The following is a 16,829-nucleotide window of genomic DNA, read 5'->3' as shown; positions in this document are numbered from 1 at the left end:
ATTTCTGTCCGCCTGTCTGCCACCATGTCCTGTCCCGACTGTTTCTCCGGCCATATCCATGCTGGCTCGCCGCAGGGGAATGTGACTACTCTGCACGGCTTGGACGTTTACGTCGCGGAGCCGTCTGCTGGGTCCGATGCCGTTCGGGGAATTATTGTCATCATCCCAGATGCCTTTGGATGGGAGTTTGTCAATAATCGTATCTTGGCGGATCGTTATGCCGAGAAGGGGAAGTATAGGGTATATTTGCCGGATTTCATGAATGGTACATACAAACATGCTATCCAACTCCGGTTACGGTACTAGAGAGAACGAGAAGTCACTCACGCTTTCTTTATCGCTATATCCAGGACGTCCGGCACCCACCTGGCTGATCGGCACGATGCGCTCGCTGATGAAACCCAAGAACACCCTGCTTGACTGGGTGACCAAACCGTACGTCCAAGTCCCAGTGGTAGTTTCATTTAACCGACCCAACCTACCGGGTCTTTGACTCGAAAGACATATCACACCGACTGATGATGACGGTCTAGATACCACGCCGTATGGGCCGCCTCAGCCTTCATGCGATTCCTCTACTACAACAAATTCAGCGCCTCCTGGCCTATAGTCCGATCATTCTTCACCTTGGTGCGTCAAAACGAAGGCTCTCAGCTCCCCATCGCAGCAGCGGGCTTCTGCTGGGGCGGAAAGCACACAGTCAACCTCGCGCACGGAGCCGAGGTAGACGGGAAGCCCTTGATCAATGCCGGGTTCACGGGCCATCCAAGCCTGCTGGAGCTTCCCGGGGAAATCGAGAAGATCAAGATCCCGACTAGTTTCGCCATGGGGGAGCTTGACAACGCGGTGAAGATGCCGCAGATCATGCAGATCAAGGAGATCGTGGAGACGCGGAAAGGCGTCGGCGAGGTGAAGGTGTACTACGGCGCTGGGCATGGTTTCTGTGTAAGAGCGGACACGGCGTTGGAGGATGCGGATAAGCAGGCTGTCGAGGCGGAGGATCAGGCGCTGGATTGGTTTCATCGGCAGTTTGCGGGCATTGAGGTTGAGTGAACCGGGGTTCGTTGGGTTACTGGTACTGCACGAACTAACTATGTTTCCCATTTATTGGGGCTATTCATGACGGCTTAAAGGCTTATCCTATGAGATTGACATCACTTGTGTTCTGAGTTTTGGCCGTCTACCAATGTCCTCAGACTGCCTCCTGGCCGGGCGACAAGTGCCTTGTACGATCCCGTTTCCACGACACGACCCTGCTCCAGAACGACGATGTTATCCGCAATCTCCATCATCTCCCTTGCATGCGTGATGATGATAACAGTGAGCCCTAATTGGGCCGCGACCAGCCTCTGCACAGTCTGTCGGATCACCGCCGCGCTGGCAGGATCAAGACTCGCCGTGGCCTCGTCGAGGATCAAGACCTGTGGTTGTCGAATGAGCGCCCGCGCAATGACCACCCGCTGCGCCTGGCCCCCAGAAAGACCGACTCCGCCGTCCCCGATAACGGTGGCGTAGTCTTGAGGCAGCGAGAGAATGAAATCGTCGATGCCGGCGGCCTTGGCTGCAGCGCGGACATTACGTAGTGTGTTCAGCGGGGACCGTTCATCCAATCCGTAGCTGATATTAGCTTCAATAGTTCCCGGGAATAGGGTTGGTTGCTGCGAAACGACCGCTACTAAGGACCGAAGAGTTGGTGTGTGCAAGCGCCGGATGTCAATGCCTCCTAGTGAGACCGTGGGCCTGTTGTCGCTGGACAATGGGACCTCGTAGAGGGATAGGAGTAGCGACGCGATGGTCGATTTCCCTGACCCTGAACGTCCGACGATGGCCGTGCATGAAGCCTCGGGGAAGGCCATCGATACATGCTTCAGCACAAGAGCGTCCGATCGCGAGGGGTAGTGGAAATCCAAGTTATGGATTCTCACGGGGGCAGTCCGGGCGATGCCAAGGTCTCCGGAGTACTCGTGGGACTTCCCCTCGGGAAGGTTTGCAAGATGTAGGAGTCGAGAGCCCATTGTTCGCGAAGTACTAATTTGTGGAACTACTTGAGTGTTAATAGGTAGCTCCCCAGGGCGAGGAGCGGCAGTAGAACTTACTCCATGATAAAACGGTGCCCGCGTAGCCAATGCTGAAAAGAAGCATGGAGAAGACGGTCAAAATGCTATCGACTGTGAACCCTTCGTATGAGACCAAAATCGCGCCGTAGAAGAAGATCAAAGCTACAAGTCTCGTCAGTACCTTCCGGAACCCCAAGAGTGACATCACGAACCGCTGACGAATATGATAGTGACTTCTACCAAGCCAAACAGAATCCCCGTGTAGACTGCTTTTCTCAGGCCAGCAGTCACGCACCTCGCCGCCGCATTCATATGTTTCCGATGAAAAAAGGGCTCAAGAGTCAAGGTCCGCACTGTCCGAATCTCCGAGAACATCTCGATGAGCACTTCTGACGCGAGGTTCTTGGCCTCGGCACACCTCTTCTCCCACAGTCCACTCGTGCCATCGAACCCCTTCGAGATAGCATAGTTGACCGGTGCACAGGCCAGTGCGACAGCTGTAAGCTTCCAGCAAACGACGACGCTCCATACAACCGCCATGATAGTGACCGCACCGGCGACCAGAACGAAGCAACCGAAGCGACTGACGATATTTCGCATTTCTTCTCCATCCAAGGTGAGGTGTGCCGTCAGCTGAGAAGGGCCATGTCCTTCCTCATCGAACCACTTCTTAGGCTGGTCGAGCACACGTCGAAAGCCTCTTTTCCTTAGACAGTCAACCCAAGCCTGGCCGCATATCTCGAGGAAATAGTGCATAAAGAACGAGATGATTCCGTCGCCCACCGCAACACCTAGCACAGCTAACGCCCACTTGATGGAGCTGGAGTTTGGGTCGTAAAATGTCTGCAGAAGCTGGGATAGAAAGAATGAGAATAGAGGAGTCGTAGAGGCATGCCCCAAAGTGCATACACATCCAATAATCAGAAGGAGCCGCTGTTTTCTCGTCAGTGTTGGCACAATTGTCAGCATTATTCGGGTGAGCGATGTGGCGTTGCCTTGTTTGCGTTTGCGACGGCACATCACCGAGCTTGTTGACTGGGTTTGGATTGTTGCCTCAACCGGCCTCGGAGGATAGTCGTTAGAATAAGAAACATGGGAATATCTGGCCTTGCTGGTGCCACATGATTGCATATCATCAAGCTCGTACGCTGGCATATCAATTGTGCTGGTTGTGTCTTTCACATCGAGACTGTACCGGACCGTGAGAGGCAAATCCCAAGGGGAACCTAACGCATGCGACATACTCGATCGAGAATGTCTCCGCCTGCCATCTATGCCCACGCTTGAACGGCGTATTGCGGAATAGAGTCCGGGTGGTTCAACCTTGTGACTAACAAGAATTTTGTCTTCCTGCGGAACCAAGGTACCTGCGGAATTGCGGTCTTTCTTGCCATCTGGGAACAGCTGTTCGTTGCCGGGCACCTTGCTAAGCTGGTATCTGTATCCAGCCTGAGCAACTGATCCTTTATCAAGGATGTAAACAAAGTCATTCTCCCGGATCTGCGTGAGGTCGTGGGTAATGATGATGGTCGTTTTCCCTTTCCGCCATTTTCGGATAGCCTTCATCACTTCGACACGATTCGTGTGGTCCAGCGCACTTGTGGGCTCGTCTAAGATCAGTATCGGGGTATCTCTCAACCTAGCCCGAGCAATTGCCACCCTTTGTCTCTGGCCACCACTGAGGAAGTTCCCCCCTGGACCAGCCAGGGTGTCGATCCCGTTGGGTAGGCTCTCGATGACATTTTGTAGCATTGCCAGATTGATACTGTCTTTGAGATCATCTTTTTTCATGTCGTTGTAATCACGGCGCCTGAATGCGATATTCATGAACATGGACTCGTTGAACAAAACACTCCGTTGATCAACCAGTGTGACGTTGTTTCTAATCCAATTGATATCCAGGTTCTGTATGGGGGTACCATCGATGCGAATTTCTCCGGATGTCGGTAGATAGAACCGTGCGAGAAGCTGTCCCAGAGTGCTTTTACCAGATCCACTTTCCCCAATCACGAACGTTGTGTCTCCTGCCGGGAAGAAGAAACGGACAGATTTGAGGATTGACCGGTCAGGCTGAAAGGAGTACGAGAAGTTAAGCTACACCAACACATTGAGGTTAGCTCAAAGATTGCTCCATACTTCATGTGCATCTGAGACTTACGTTGTGCACCTCAATATCCCCTTCGCAATAGCGCGGGTATGACGTGCCTTTCATCTCCTCCGAATGAGGTGCGTCTTGAAAGTCAATGGTCTTCTTCAGTGCAGCCGCCGCAACCACTCCTTTCTCTATCACGATGACCTGCGGAAGTGCCAATTCCATGGACTGGGCTGCTGTCAAACAGGCCCAGAAGGTTCGCAGAACTTCTCCGGATGAAAGCTTTCCAGAAGCCGCCAGGTTGCTTCCGTACCAAAACCCTTGAACGAACATGCCAAAGGTCATTAATCGGAATGCTGCGATTTGCAAGGCGTTGAGGCGTGCTTGCTTGACATAGTGGGACGCAGCCTCATCGACCCTCTTCACGAAGTTCTGGTGTTCGAGTTTCTGTCCGTTGAGGCACTTGACCGCATCTATTGCGTTGGTAGCGTTGGTGACAACCTTAGAAGCTCCCGTCAGCTCGGCTTGTTGTTGCTTAATTTGAGGTTCCATCCTGGAGGACAGTATTGAGATGATACTAGCAAATATCGGAATTCCGGCCAGGGTAACAAGAGAAAGACTCCAGGAGGTATAGAATGCTAGACCCAGGGATATGAGGGCTCGAAAGGAATATTGTAATACTAGTCCTAGGGGCTGTGAGGTTGCCATCTGCAATTCATGAAGCTGACTATGGAACCATTTTAACATAAGGACCGAACCGAATAAGGGCGGGTACATGGATTCTTACGATTGCAAAGTGGACAGAAATGCCTTTGCACCGACCTCCTGGGTCTCAAACCATTCCTGATCCCTTCGCAGCAAGCCTTCGAATAGCTCCCTCCGAGCTTCTGCAACCTGTAGCTCCCCCAAAGCAACAAAAAGTGTGAAGTAGATTCCATTGCAGAACCATCCGATGACACCAAGGACCACCAGTTCGATGCAACCCTTTGCTGTTTTTTGGATCAGGTCCTGGCTGGAAACTTCACCTCCCCCAAGCAAAGTGAAAGCATCGAATATTTGACCGAGGAAGATAGCGAACACTGGGATCACGATACTTGCGGCCACGGTCGTTAGAAGAGCCAAGCCCAGGAGGGGGATGTGCTTTTTCACGGCAAAATTAAAAAGAGCTGCCCAGCGAGGCCTTCGGCGCAGGCGACGTACTGAATCCACGATGAAAGCAGTCATGGCGAGAAGTGACGGGCATGCGACGACGATCACTTCTTTCAAGAATCCGTGTAAAAGATGGGACGCATGGCTAGTCGGAATGAAGTGGGGCAAGATTTTGGGAGAAGATATGACAAGAAACTAGAGGAACTAAGAACTAATACAAAGGAATAGAAGAAAGCAGGCTGGAGCCATCGTGGTATACAGGAGGGGTCGAAACACTTTGTCGAGACGATCATCCTTGTTTGGGGATCCAGAAGCGGTAATATTGAAGCGATGTAAGCAGAGAAATCAATGGACCCGCACGAGTCATTGTTCTCCGATCAGCCACAAAGATCCACGCGCCGCTCTATTCACCAGGCAGGCCCGACGACCGCGAGCTCCGGGCCTTCCTGCTCTGTGCGTTCATAGACGTAGGAGGATCAGGATCGGGTTGGCGATCGCTTCGCGTGCGGGAAGGACCCGCGTTCGGAGGGGATGGACTCATGGATAATTTGACGGGTCGAGTAGGGCCTCGTTGTATGTTAACTGAATTGAAAAAGCCATGTACTATTAGCCAGGTCATAAACATTCGGCTATCACACCAGAGAAACGAACCAGAATCTTTATCCATAATCACATGAGGGCAATCACCATCTTGGCGACCGTCCTGTAATGCTACCACGAACTGGCGCTGTTCCCTGATTTCAAGACGATCCTTTGTCTTCTTTGTGGGTATCACTGCTGTGAGAACCTCAGACTGCTCATCAAAGCCACATTGCACCTTTATGATGGCATGGCATCGATCGAGCGATGTGGCTGAAGTTGGGACCTTCCCTTCCTCCACGAGTCTAGCACCTTCGCCTATGAAAGATGAGACTCGGAGGACGCCAACAGCCCGAGAACTGTTCCCCCGATAGAACATCACATGCACATCCTCAGCAACAACCTCGACCTGATCGCTTCGTCGCGCCTTTCGACCGGGCTGCTCGTCTGCGTTGGGAGCGTCGCTGTTGTGAGTATCGTCGCCCTGATAGGTGCCCCTCTTTCGTCTGGATCGTTGGTAATTGTTCTCTAGCAGGGTGAGATAGTACATTGACTCGACCACCAGGTGGTGCTTGTCGGTGGCGTCGTACTCCTTCGTAATCCAGTTCGGGAGATTGTAAGTCCCCTTCTCGAATGCCTCCTTCTAGCGGGCTTTGATGACTTTTGGCCCGTCTTTCCTTTTTAGATTCTCCATTGCAGAGTTTGAGCGATAAACTTTCGGACCTCAGCTCTTACAGCGTCGTGATCCTCTACCTTATCGTCTGGGAATGTATTCCAGACCTGGTCAATGTTGTTGACTTTTCCGTTGAGCTCTCGCATTCTGACGAAAGGGTCTGTTGGCTAGACCTGTGGCAGGAGGGAATCAGTCTTGTATAGGTTGTCCTATTGAAGCTGTGCCAAGCGATGTACCTAAGCGGAGTTTCTCAGGGCTCAGCAGTCCAGCTAAACCACACATTTCCTTTCGAGGGGAGATGGATTGTTCCTTCGAATAACTCCACCAGAACAAGAATCGAGATAGATGGTAGGGTGGAGGGTATCTGTAGGAACATGCAGACAGACAAGACTGGCAGAGTAGAACAGATAGGGGCAGACGGTAATGATGGAATGACCCGGTGACGATTCGATCAACTTGATAGCCTAAAGGAGGCGGTGTGAGAGGAAGAAATAGGACAGGGTCAGCTAGATCATTCTATTCTATTTTCGTCGCAGTCCACGGGCAGCAGTGTATAGTAGTGGGTAGTAGTATGTGCGTATGTACAAAAAATATATCTCCGGGATAATTCCAATGGTTCCGCGTGTCGAGGGAAAATGTCTAAACCCATGTCGATATTGGTTGAGCAACGCAAGGTTGCCGGCGCGCTCGGGAAGGTTCCGAAAAGCAGATATTCCCATTGTACTGCGTTGAAGACGAAACCTAGAGCCGTGGCAGACCGACCTTTGCGCGCTCTCTAGCCACAAAGTCCCGTCAACTGCAGTCCCACTTGGCCCAGAGAATATGGAGGTTCAGGGATTTGGTGATCAGCTTTATTTCTTCGATTTCTCGTAGATCCAATCGTTCAAGCCGGCACGGTTCCTAGCAGATGTTAGAGTCTCATCGTGGCATATAAGAGTCGAAGTGCAGTCTCACCTGGCAATCTCAATGGCGTAGAACTGCATGCGCATAGCTACATCCCGCACTGTTAGTTCCATCTTCATGGCGACACGTAGGAATCAGTCGCAGACGCGCAACTCACCAAAGATCGTAGTCTCCTGCTCATATTCAAATTTGGGGTTGGACCGCAGCATGGTGCCGAAGTTGAAGTCGTCAATCTTGCCCTCATACTGGTTGATCCAGTTCCTCCACTTCTCCTTGCCAGCCTTGCTCTTCATCTCGTCCTCATTGATCGTCTCGGCCGGGTTGAAATCGGGGAACTCCTTCATGAAACTCTCATAGATCTCGTTGTCCATCTTGGTCAACCGAAGCTGCGAACCCGGAACCTTCTCGAGGATCGACCAGTACGTCATCAAGTGCTCGACGGCTGTAAGAGGTGAGTATTAGGAGTACATCGGAGCGCGTGTATGTGCGACGTACCCTTGACGGCGAACTGCTTCTCCATCTATATATCGAATAAATAGGGTCAGTTTCGCCGATACCGAATGTCGCGAGAAGGGCTGCCTGCAGAACTCACATCCTCAAAGTTCTCCGCCGTCTCCGGGTCAAAAGGCTTCGACATTTTGGCGAGTGTGACTGGTATTAACCAACTGGATTAAAGAAAAGAGGTGTGGATATGAGTAAAGGGTGTGCACGTCCAAAAGCAACGACTTGTGGAAGAGTTGTTCGGTCGCAAATATTGAGTTGCCCCGCGATTTTTTTTCTGTCGGGCGGAGATTTTTCGCCCCGCCGCACTTCTGTACGTCATCCGCCGCTCCGGTTCCTTTGCCTTCTAGATGGCACGATTACGATCTATTATGGCCTGGTGGGATTGATAATACGAAGAAGTGATGGAGTATTGAGTTTAAGGTCAGAAGAATATATCCCATGTGGGTCACTCAAAGTGCCATTTATTCTGGGTGCCCTTTCACATTGAAATGAGTTGACTATGAAGGAGAATTCGAGCTCTAATTAAGTGCAAACACTCCAGGTAGCTTTCTGTTGCTAGTAGTTGCTCATATACATTACCGCAAATGAGATTAACATTTTCAGCCCAATTTGATTAGATTCTCATCAAATTCAAATGTGAGTATAATTGCAAAAGAATTATTCAAATGGTGTAAACAGGGCACTTCAAACCATTATTTGAGGCATACGCAAGGCCCAGGAAGGATGATCATCTAATCACTGTCTGAGTCGGATAGTTCTTGCAATCTCCCTTCATGTAAAGCTTGCGTGACTGGATTCTCGACGTTAAGGATACCGTTGGCTTTGGCCCTGCTGAGGGATTAGCAATCGAATGCGGTCATGGGGAGTCCAAAAAACATACCTTTCAAACAGAACGAACAATCTTTCCGCTTCTCGTTCCTTCTCCTCTCTAGTCATGGGCGGGTCCGTGTCCTGTTTTTCTGCATCCCACCTCTGTCCAGTTATGGGGTTGAGTGCCGGATCGAAATCTTCAGCAGCGAATGCTTCCCCTGCTGTCTGTGGGATTTCCATGCCGCGGGATGCCAGCAGACCTGCCGCAAATCCATACCCAATGTTTTTCGTAAGGTTTTCGGCATTCTTCCCAGAAAGTGTGAACATGAGCTCGCAAATAGCAGTTTTCAAATTGGCGTAGGGAGCGGTAGAGAGCTTGAGCAATTTGGACGACAGTGTATCGGATTGTCCGATAGGCCGGCTCCGATCGTTTTCCTCGGGCAAGAGTAGCCATTCCATGTATTTACGGGGCCCATCCGGTGCAAGGTCGTAGATGGTGATCAAAGAGTGGAGGAGTGGGATAGCCTTGGTTTCGAGGTCACTAGGGCTGTACAGAGATGTTGCTTGGTCCAGGATATTGATCAGTTTGTCAACGTTGCAGTTTTGGTTAAAAGTCGGAAACAAAGGACTGCTCTCGAAAGGTTTGCCCTTCTTGTTCTCTAGATCGAGAGTTGACAGGCAGTTGAGGAGGTAGCTGAGTAGACCATCCAAGGGCTTTGCAGGGATGTCTATACGGCTGATGATCTTGAAGATGTAGGGGATTGAAGGGGCGAAGGCCGCAGCAAGGTCCGGATACAGCTTGGAAACATTGAAAATGAGCTTCAAGGTGTCGATAAGAGCCATCTCATCCATTTGCGAGAGATGCTTTTTCCCGGATTTGGGAAACTGCTTGGCATGACGGAAGATTTGCTGCAGAGGTTTTGTCAGCGGGATGATAGCTGGTACATCTAGAACCAAACTTACATAATTGACATTCTCTCCCAGGGAATGATGGTTTATGAGCTTCTTAAAGTCCATTGTAGTGTCGTAGGTGGAGAGAAACAGTATGCGACTGGTTACCATTTCATCTTCCGATGACTCGGTCTTAGACGGGTCAGCTTATGAAGAACATCCAACTCATGCATAGATCTTCTGGGTTACCTTGAGCATTTCTGCAAGCTTGCCGCCGTGGCCTGTATCAACAAAAAGTTGCCGCATGTTCGGATCTAACAGCAGCGCATTTGCGACGCAACGCAACGCAGCGCGCCGTATGTCTACAGTGTCACCATCAACCCCATACTTGGCCAAGACCTCCATTCCCTGCACCTTGTCAGCGGGAAGTCAAATCACAATGGTTGTGAGAGAAGTCAGTTTACCTTTTTCGAATATATAGCGCCGGCATTATCCGGATTAGTGCCATGAAGTCTCAACTGCAAAAGTATTTGCGCCCGATCTGTGTGGTTTGGTCAGACAAAGAAACGGATTCAAGGCGACTTTGGTGGCTTACGAGAAGAGCTGAGGGACTTGTCCTTCAAGTCCCTTTCGAGCAGGCCGAAGAGCTCCGTTACTTGTTGCAGCTTCTCTGTACAGAGAGTGATGTATGGTTAATACGAATTCGGGCAAACTATGTCAGACTGGCTGGGCGCATACCGGAGCCTTGCAGTGCCCGGGCCTCCATGTTGGTCTTTTGTTCGCTCTCCCCCCGCTTGGAGAGCCGAGCTAAAAACCGGCGTCGACTGCGTTGGGTTAGAGCTGGGTGGTGGCTATTCAGGGAGGGAACTCACAGGGCGCCGGTAGCAACGAGCCGGTGGTTATCCAGAAGGAAGAGAGGGTGGTGAGGTCGGCTTTGAATAGCAGATAACAGAAGGCGTGATGACCACTACGAAATGAGTATGCAGAGAAGAGTTTTCAGAGAAGGTTAGAAGGAAAGCCACGGGCCAGTGGAAGAGAGTCCCGGGGTGAAGAAGGATGCTGTTGTTTTTGTTAGAAGAAGCTATTGTTGGATGGAGCAATGAATAGGCGGGCCAAACCCCACCAGAGCTCAATAATACTAAAAGATGCCGTCGTTTTCCGGGGATGGCATTGCTTGGCCCATCTGCAGGAAAGGGAGAAGCAAGAAAGAAGATGAGGAGGAGTGTTGATGGTTTTTGAATCTCACTTTAAACCTCTTTCTGTCTTTCTTTCTTCCTGGAAGGATTTCAGGGGAGGAACCCTGGAAGATCTGGCTGGGTTCTTGCCTGAGGCGCCCATCTCCCGCCCGAGGTATCTGCCTGAGGCACCAGTCGCGCCACAGCCACTTTACGCGTGCCTCAGCCACAGGCGCGTCCTTCGTGAAGACTTGGCGCGGCTCCCCAGGATCTATCGAACATCTTGCCTGCGATCTATCGCCCCGTCTCGACACCCGGCCTCCTTCAATTCTTAGTCCCCGATCACGGTTCTTGCTTGGGCGGTGGACACTGTGGTCTGAGTGCATCATCGACTGGCACCGCGATGTTCCTGACCCTCTCTCACCTTCAATCCGCTCCTTCATACCCTTTGATTCTGTGAAATATGGTGGAAGTTTTCGGTCCTTTGTCTGCTCGTCCGCCTACTCCACCAAGGACGTCGTCCCGTGCCCTGCCTGAAAGAGATCGAACGGAGGATTCCCCGGTTGTCGCGCAGACGCCTGGCCCTTCTCCATTCGCAAACAATGCATCAAACGGTGTTCCGTCTAGTCGACAGTCAAAACGTGTGAATTTCTCGCCATGGACGAAATACATCAAGCCTCCCTCCTTTGCCATTACCATCGCGAAGCCCAAATCTGACCTCAAAGCTCTGCCGCCCTCCAATGAATGCAAGCCCTCCAAGTCGATCCTCAAGCCGACAAACTCTCCGGCCCCCGTTAATTCGCCGAATGTCACGTCCCATACCCCCGAATCTTTCGTCATGCTATTGAAGTCCATGACGTCGCAGCTGGCCGGAGAGTCGGCTAGTTCCCGGCTCGATGCCTACATGCAGTTGTTTGGTGCGTTGCGGACATACGATGGTCTTCCGGGACAACAAGAAGTGGCGGAGTGCTTGGGGTTGATCACGCAGTTCATCCAGCGAGATATCAGCAGGAATACTGAGAATATGGGGCCACTTGACACAAATTTGGTGATTCAAGCTTTGAAGCTCTCCGCGGCGTTAGTGTGGCAGACCGATATCTCTGCGCAGTTGTCGGACGAATTCAAGGTCTTTCTCATCGAACACTCCGTCAATACTCTTCATAATAGCAAGGTGCCAAAATCAATTCTGACACATCACATGTCGATCCTGTCGACGCAGAATTTCAGCGCGAAAATTATGACCACTGCTCGCCTCTCACGCCTACTGACAGTTTTGCATGACCTTACGGATCGAGTGAATGGTGGCTCCATTGTCTCGCAGCGCCTGAGTATCTACCAGCGCATTCTCAACCAAGCGAAATCTACGTTCGTTACACAATCGTTGTTATGGATGGAACATCTGATATTTGGCCTACTGCATCACATCAAGGATATCAGAATAAAGGCTATTTCGCTGGGCTTCCAGGTGTCTATGATATTCGGCCCGAATCCCACGCTCTCCAAATGCATTCAGGATATCTTTGATCGTTCCCTGGACAAAGGAAGAAGACTGGTCACTGAGATATGCGAGCGAATGGTGCGGATGATGGCCAATTCCGACAGCGGTATTCATGTTCCTCAGGTTTGGAGTGTTGTCATTTTGCTCTTAAGGAATAAACGTCTGAATGTCGATCATTGGGATCACTTCAAGGAATGGGTTCTTGTGCTCCAAAAATGCTTTAATTGCAGCGACTCCTCTATCAAGGCGCAGGCTATCGTCGCATGGAATCGCTTCGTTCTAGTTGTCAGTCCGGATGAGACGACCAATCGCTCGTTGTTGCGAATGCTGAGCAAGCCGATATTATCACAATTTGAGCGAAAAAAACAGGACAAGGGTGGATCGCAGCCCAGTCAACTGGTGATGTGCAGCTATTACAACCTTTTGTATTACGCTTTCCGTCCGTCTGCATCGTTTCAACTGCTCGATATCGTCTGGGAAGAGTATATTGCTTCTCCTTCATCGAAAACGTTTGCTATGAGCCCTGCACTGAGTGATAGACTTGCACACATACTTTCAAACATGCTGTGGAGCCCCCAGAATAAAGTCTGGTCTGAGAACAAAGTCAATGAAAGTAACAAGCTTGAACCGGAAGAGCTGCCTACTCTCGATTGTAGGTGGCTAAGGTCGAGAATTACGTTGGTGCTGAAGGTCTTTGAAAACATGCTCAAAACTTCGCTATGGGCTGAGAATATCGAGCAATCGAACATCGCTATCGCCTGGGTTCGTCTTTCGAAAGCTCTGTCGAACGCCTCTAGCAAGGAGATCACACCGTCTTCAGAATCGATGCAAACCGTAGCTCATGTCCTTGGTCTTCTTCAGCGCCTTTGGAAATCGGGCCCTTCTTCAATAAATGCCGTTGAAAAAGACTCCATGGACGCGTTCTTTGAACGATTCCAGTTCTTATCGAGATCGATGATCTTCTCGCTAGGGAATATTCCATTTACAGAGAAGCTACTTTTGAAGACCGCAGACGCCACGTTTCAAGCAGCCAATACTCCTACCCATCGTCACTCGCACACCAACTCCAATCTAGACAGTCCAGTGCTGCATTTTCTTCGACTGATAAGTGATGTGTCCGGAATCTCAGAACCAAGCCCCGCCTATCTACGTCTAGTCAATACGACACTTGAAGCCGCTTGTAATGGAAGAACCTCCAGAAGTTCTCGCCTAGAGCTCCTCCGGCAGTGCGCCGATTTGCACTCAAATGAAGCAGACATACAAGTTGGTACTCATTCTTTCGCACGAATTGTCTGGAAGTCGGTAGCACATCTTACTGCCGATTCTCTATGCTCTTACCCAATTGAGACAGCCCGCGAACGTGATGGGTCTGTTTCGCGCGACTACGAGAATGCTGTCAAGATTCTCTCTACGGGTCTAAAGTTTCCTGATGTCTTCCAAGTATGGGACGAGCTTCTCGATGCCTTCGTTCGTGTCATACGGACAGAGAAAGGCGATCGGGAGATTGCTACCATGGTAGTGGAGCCTCTTGCCGAGTGTTTGATGACTGTTGGTGTTCGAGATGGATACTTGGCTTCAGCGTCCCTCTTCAAACATTCTTTGCCCATGACGTATGGCCAAAGTATAGAGGGCAAAGGCCTTGAAAACGTCTCTCATCTTTCTGCACATGAAAATTTGTTTGTTCCCAAAAGGCTGGTTGAACTTGTGGACAGAACACTTCAGGTGTCTTATCAGGAATTCGATGCCACGGACACCAACGGCATTGCGGACTTTATCGAGTCCTTGACGTCCTTCCTGGGCTCTGGTCTCGTAAATTTTCGCTCTAAAGTTCTCGAAAGCCTTCAGCAGCCGCTTGCTTTGTGGCTGAAGGATGAAACACACAAGCTAAACGTTGAGAGTGGAGTGGAAAGCAGGGTTCTTACTGCTGTAAGTGAACGACGCAAGGGGGCATGTACAACCGCTAACCTAGGACCAGGGCCGAGCTCTGTCGTCAGCTGTTCTCAACATCTTACAGGCATCGTCACCCCATGATTCTTTATGCCTACAAACATTCGAGGGTATTATATGCGCAGGGTTAGAGTCGTCGCATATGTCCGTAGCAAAGAAGTTCCTTGAATTCTGGAAGTCCTCGTTTGGTGCGCAACTATCCACCCCTTGCCCAGAAGCTATTATTCTTGCCGTGCAGAGGTTGGAAACTCAGGTAAGTCTTGTTCAAGCCCAGTTCAACATGATTCACACTCTGAGACATTTCAGGCCGATACCCAGGCAAGCTCCTCTGAACCACAAACCGCGGAAGATCGACGGGCGGACATGTCAGAAAAGTCCCGTATATCTTTTATCTTGGATAATTCGAATGGCCCCTCTTCTACGGGCTTCAACTCGTCGCCTGTTACGAGAGAACCTGCGCCCGAAGATCACTCAGAAGAAGCTCAGGACGGCCCACTGCCGGCCAATGATGATACATCACATGAGCCCAACGGTGTAGAGGTTCCACTCTCCTTCCAACCTGTCGCGGAGAATCCCAAGAAGCGTAGTGAGATGTTCTCGATGATTGAGAACCTTCGATCATCATCGCCGCCAACCATTACGCCGAGGGAACTTGGATTCATGACTCCCCCGCACTTGCGCAATCTACGCAACCCAGATCGAGACACTGAAACTCCACAAACACCTACTCTACCTGCTATTGCTGCGGACAATGACGAGAGCTTTCTTGGCTCATCACCTACTCCTGGCACTAGAGACCGTACTCAAACCAGTGGGTCGACACTCCGTACCTCGTTGATGGCTCCAGGTGTGGCCTCTGAGATGGACATCGATCCTCCATCATCTCCACCGGAAATTCGGTCCCAGAGTCCGAACTCGCAGAGTAAATCTACTCCTATGGAGAGTCCGGCTGTCCGGGACAGGTCAGCTAAGAATAGAAGGAAGAAGCAGCGAAGGAAGGAAAGAAGGTCCAAAGCGTCTAGGGCATCTTCTCCCGTTACACAACCCGATCCCCCGGCAACGCCTAAGGAAACCGGTGAAACAGAAGTTTCGGCCCAACCAGAGAAACCTCTTAGCAGCCGCACCCGTTCTTCGACAGTCAAGATGCCGGAAGACACAACAACTGAGGCATCATCGGCCGGAATGTGCCAAGACCCGGCGCATTCGGCGCAATTTCAGCCTACTTCTAATGACCATGACTTCGTCCTAGAAGATGTTTCTCGTCAACAGAACACAGAAGTCGAAACTGGAACTGAGCATGATCAGGAAACACGCAGCGAGAACCACGACATTCCGGACTCGTCCAGTGACGATATGGAATCACAGATTGCGTCCCAACTCGAGCAAGATCTAGAGTTTGCAGTCGTCGACGAGGCTGACGAACAGGCAAACAAACCTCCGGTTACGCGCAAGAGAAAGCGTGAAGCTCGTGAAGCAGCTTTCTCAACGCCATCCAACCAAGAGAAACGACGATCATCAAGGCTATCGGTTACTAAGGAGCGCCCTGTCGTCGAGGATACAGAACCTAAAAGCACTCGGTCCAAGAAGTCGATGGCGCCCAGCCAAATCGAGATAACCGCCTCTTCACCAGGTGAGGGAGGTCCACAAAAACGAAGACGCCACTCTAAGGGATCTGCGGATAACGAAGAAGTCACATTTGCTGTTCTCGAGCAAAACCCATCCAACACTACGGAAAAGAACGCAGATACCTTGGAATCTTCGACCCAGAAGCGGAGGTCGAACCGCCTCAGTGGTCATGTCGCGCCGGCACCCGTTGAAGAAACACCGGTTGCGAAGAAACCGTCACCTCGACCTTCTCGCTCTGCACGCAAGCAGAACACGCAACCTAAGGATACCACGTCCAAGGCATCGCAAGCGGAATCCCCGGCTGAGAAGACCAAAATCAACACGAAGGCCACGGAGAAGGAGAAACGTAAACCGCAGGAAAGACCATTTGATGAACTCGAGAGCAATGAAATTCCCGAATCGTCCGAATCGCGGATCAACAAACCAAACAACAGCACACAAGAAGCCGTCACCACACAACCAAGCGAACCCGCTCCGCAGACGGAGCAACAAAACCCACCCCCTCCCTCACTCCCATCACAAGAAGACACTCAGATGAGCGACGCTGTGGTCGCCGACCCGCCCACCAACAAGACCCCGAAGACGAAGTCCGGAAAATCCAAGGCCAAGCAAAAGCCCAAGTCCGCAGAGCCCCCACAGCAGCCCGCGCCGGAGACCACGAACGCTCCCACCGACGGCGAGATCATTCCCGGGTTGCAGCGGATCCTAGACAATGTCAAGGCGGCCGCGCTTGACCGGAACGCGCTCAAACAAATTGACGACTTGTTATTTGACATCCGAGTGGAGACGCACGAGGCATTAAGGCGGCATACCGGTTGATATTTTTGATTGCATAGCGAAGGCGTTTTTTTTTTACATTTCTCTCTGTTTTCTTTCTTATTATACATCTCACTCGTTATCCCTCTTTTGCCTCTACCTGCTCTTG

General features: G+C 50.9%; 6 protein-coding genes across 9 annotated transcripts; 2 read left to right on the top strand and 4 right to left on the bottom strand.

Annotated features, from left to right (window-relative positions):
* Nucleotides 1-24: 24 nt before the first annotated feature.
* LDX57_006218 (dienelactone hydrolase family protein) lies at nucleotides 25-1,053 on the top strand (the record flags this gene model as incomplete). The annotated part of the gene is made up of 3 exons (XM_046087912.1): nucleotides 25-265; nucleotides 351-435; nucleotides 534-1,053. The coding sequence occupies 3 exons, from the start codon at nucleotides 25-27 to the stop codon at nucleotides 1,051-1,053; spliced, it is 846 nt and encodes a 281-aa protein (XP_045943880.1).
* A 101-nt stretch (nucleotides 1,054-1,154) lies between these two features.
* On the bottom strand, nucleotides 1,155-5,373 carry HST6 (ABC transporter ATP-binding protein; the record flags this gene model as incomplete). Its single annotated transcript, XM_046087911.1, has 5 exons — nucleotides 1,155-2,041; nucleotides 2,097-2,219; nucleotides 2,270-4,151; nucleotides 4,216-4,876; nucleotides 4,937-5,373. 5 exons carry the CDS (start codon nucleotides 5,371-5,373, stop codon nucleotides 1,155-1,157), a joined length of 3,990 nt encoding a protein of 1,329 aa, XP_045943879.1.
* A 328-nt stretch (nucleotides 5,374-5,701) lies between these two features.
* LDX57_006216 (uncharacterized protein) lies at nucleotides 5,702-6,427 on the bottom strand (the record flags this gene model as incomplete). Its single annotated transcript, XM_046087910.1, has 2 exons — nucleotides 5,702-5,880; nucleotides 5,950-6,427. 2 exons carry the CDS (start codon nucleotides 6,425-6,427, stop codon nucleotides 5,702-5,704), a joined length of 657 nt encoding a protein of 218 aa, XP_045943878.1.
* Nucleotides 6,428-7,401: 974 nt separating this feature from the next.
* Nucleotides 7,402-8,090, bottom strand: LDX57_006215 (polysaccharide biosynthesis domain-containing protein; the record flags this gene model as incomplete). The annotated part of the gene is made up of 5 exons (XM_046087909.1): nucleotides 7,402-7,450; nucleotides 7,505-7,541; nucleotides 7,611-7,895; nucleotides 7,949-7,973; nucleotides 8,046-8,090. 5 exons carry the CDS (start codon nucleotides 8,088-8,090, stop codon nucleotides 7,402-7,404), a joined length of 441 nt encoding a protein of 146 aa, XP_045943877.1.
* Nucleotides 8,091-8,348: 258 nt separating this feature from the next.
* Nucleotides 8,349-11,048, bottom strand: LDX57_006214 (synembryn). 4 transcript variants are annotated; one of them, XM_046087906.1, is made up of 7 exons: nucleotides 10,397-11,048; nucleotides 10,254-10,328; nucleotides 10,123-10,199; nucleotides 9,908-10,066; nucleotides 9,731-9,850; nucleotides 8,838-9,676; nucleotides 8,349-8,785 (listed from the first exon to the last, which is right to left on the bottom strand). In XM_046087906.1, exons 1-7 carry the CDS (start codon nucleotides 10,422-10,424, stop codon nucleotides 8,689-8,691), a joined length of 1,395 nt encoding a protein of 464 aa, XP_045943873.1. In that variant the 5' UTR covers nucleotides 10,425-11,048; the 3' UTR covers nucleotides 8,349-8,688. The 4 variants fall into 4 exon arrangements, with proteins under 4 accessions (XP_045943873.1, XP_045943874.1, XP_045943875.1 ...); XM_046087905.1 differs by having other exon boundaries at nucleotides 8,349-9,676; nucleotides 10,397-10,482; nucleotides 10,531-11,048; XM_046087908.1 differs by having other exon boundaries at nucleotides 10,123-10,482; nucleotides 10,531-11,048.
* A 111-nt stretch (nucleotides 11,049-11,159) lies between these two features.
* Nucleotides 11,160-16,723, top strand: LDX57_006213 (putative telomere length regulator protein (Rif1); the record flags this gene model as incomplete). The annotated part of the gene is made up of 3 exons (XM_046087904.1): nucleotides 11,160-14,257; nucleotides 14,307-14,531; nucleotides 14,585-16,723. The coding sequence occupies exons 1-3, from the start codon at nucleotides 11,297-11,299 to the stop codon at nucleotides 16,721-16,723; spliced, it is 5,325 nt and encodes a 1,774-aa protein (XP_045943872.1). The 5' UTR covers nucleotides 11,160-11,296.
* Nucleotides 16,724-16,829: the final 106 nt, after the last annotated feature.

This window comes from Aspergillus melleus (assembly GCF_016097325.1).
Source record: "Aspergillus melleus strain CBS 546.65 chromosome Unknown contig3, whole genome shotgun sequence".
Lineage (NCBI taxonomy): Eukaryota > Fungi > Ascomycota > Eurotiomycetes > Eurotiales > Aspergillaceae > Aspergillus > Aspergillus melleus.
The sequence above is the reverse complement of the archived record's forward strand: the minus strand, read 5'-3'. Positions and strand labels throughout refer to the sequence as shown.

What these genes read in the sequence shown, in the direction of transcription:
- LDX57_006214 (XM_046087906.1), bottom strand. Translation starts at nt 10,424, where the DNA reads ATGGAGGCCCGGGCACTGCAAGGCTCCG. An exon ending in CCGGGCACTGCAAGGCTCCG is followed by an intron (nt 10,329 to 10,396) that starts GTATGCGCCCAG and finishes CTCTCTGTACAG; the next exon opens with AGAAGCTGCAACAAGTAACG. An exon ending in TTGTTCGTTCTGTTTGAAAG is followed by an intron (nt 8,786 to 8,837) that starts GTATGTTTTTTG and finishes ATCCCTCAGCAG; the next exon opens with GGCCAAAGCCAACGGTATCC.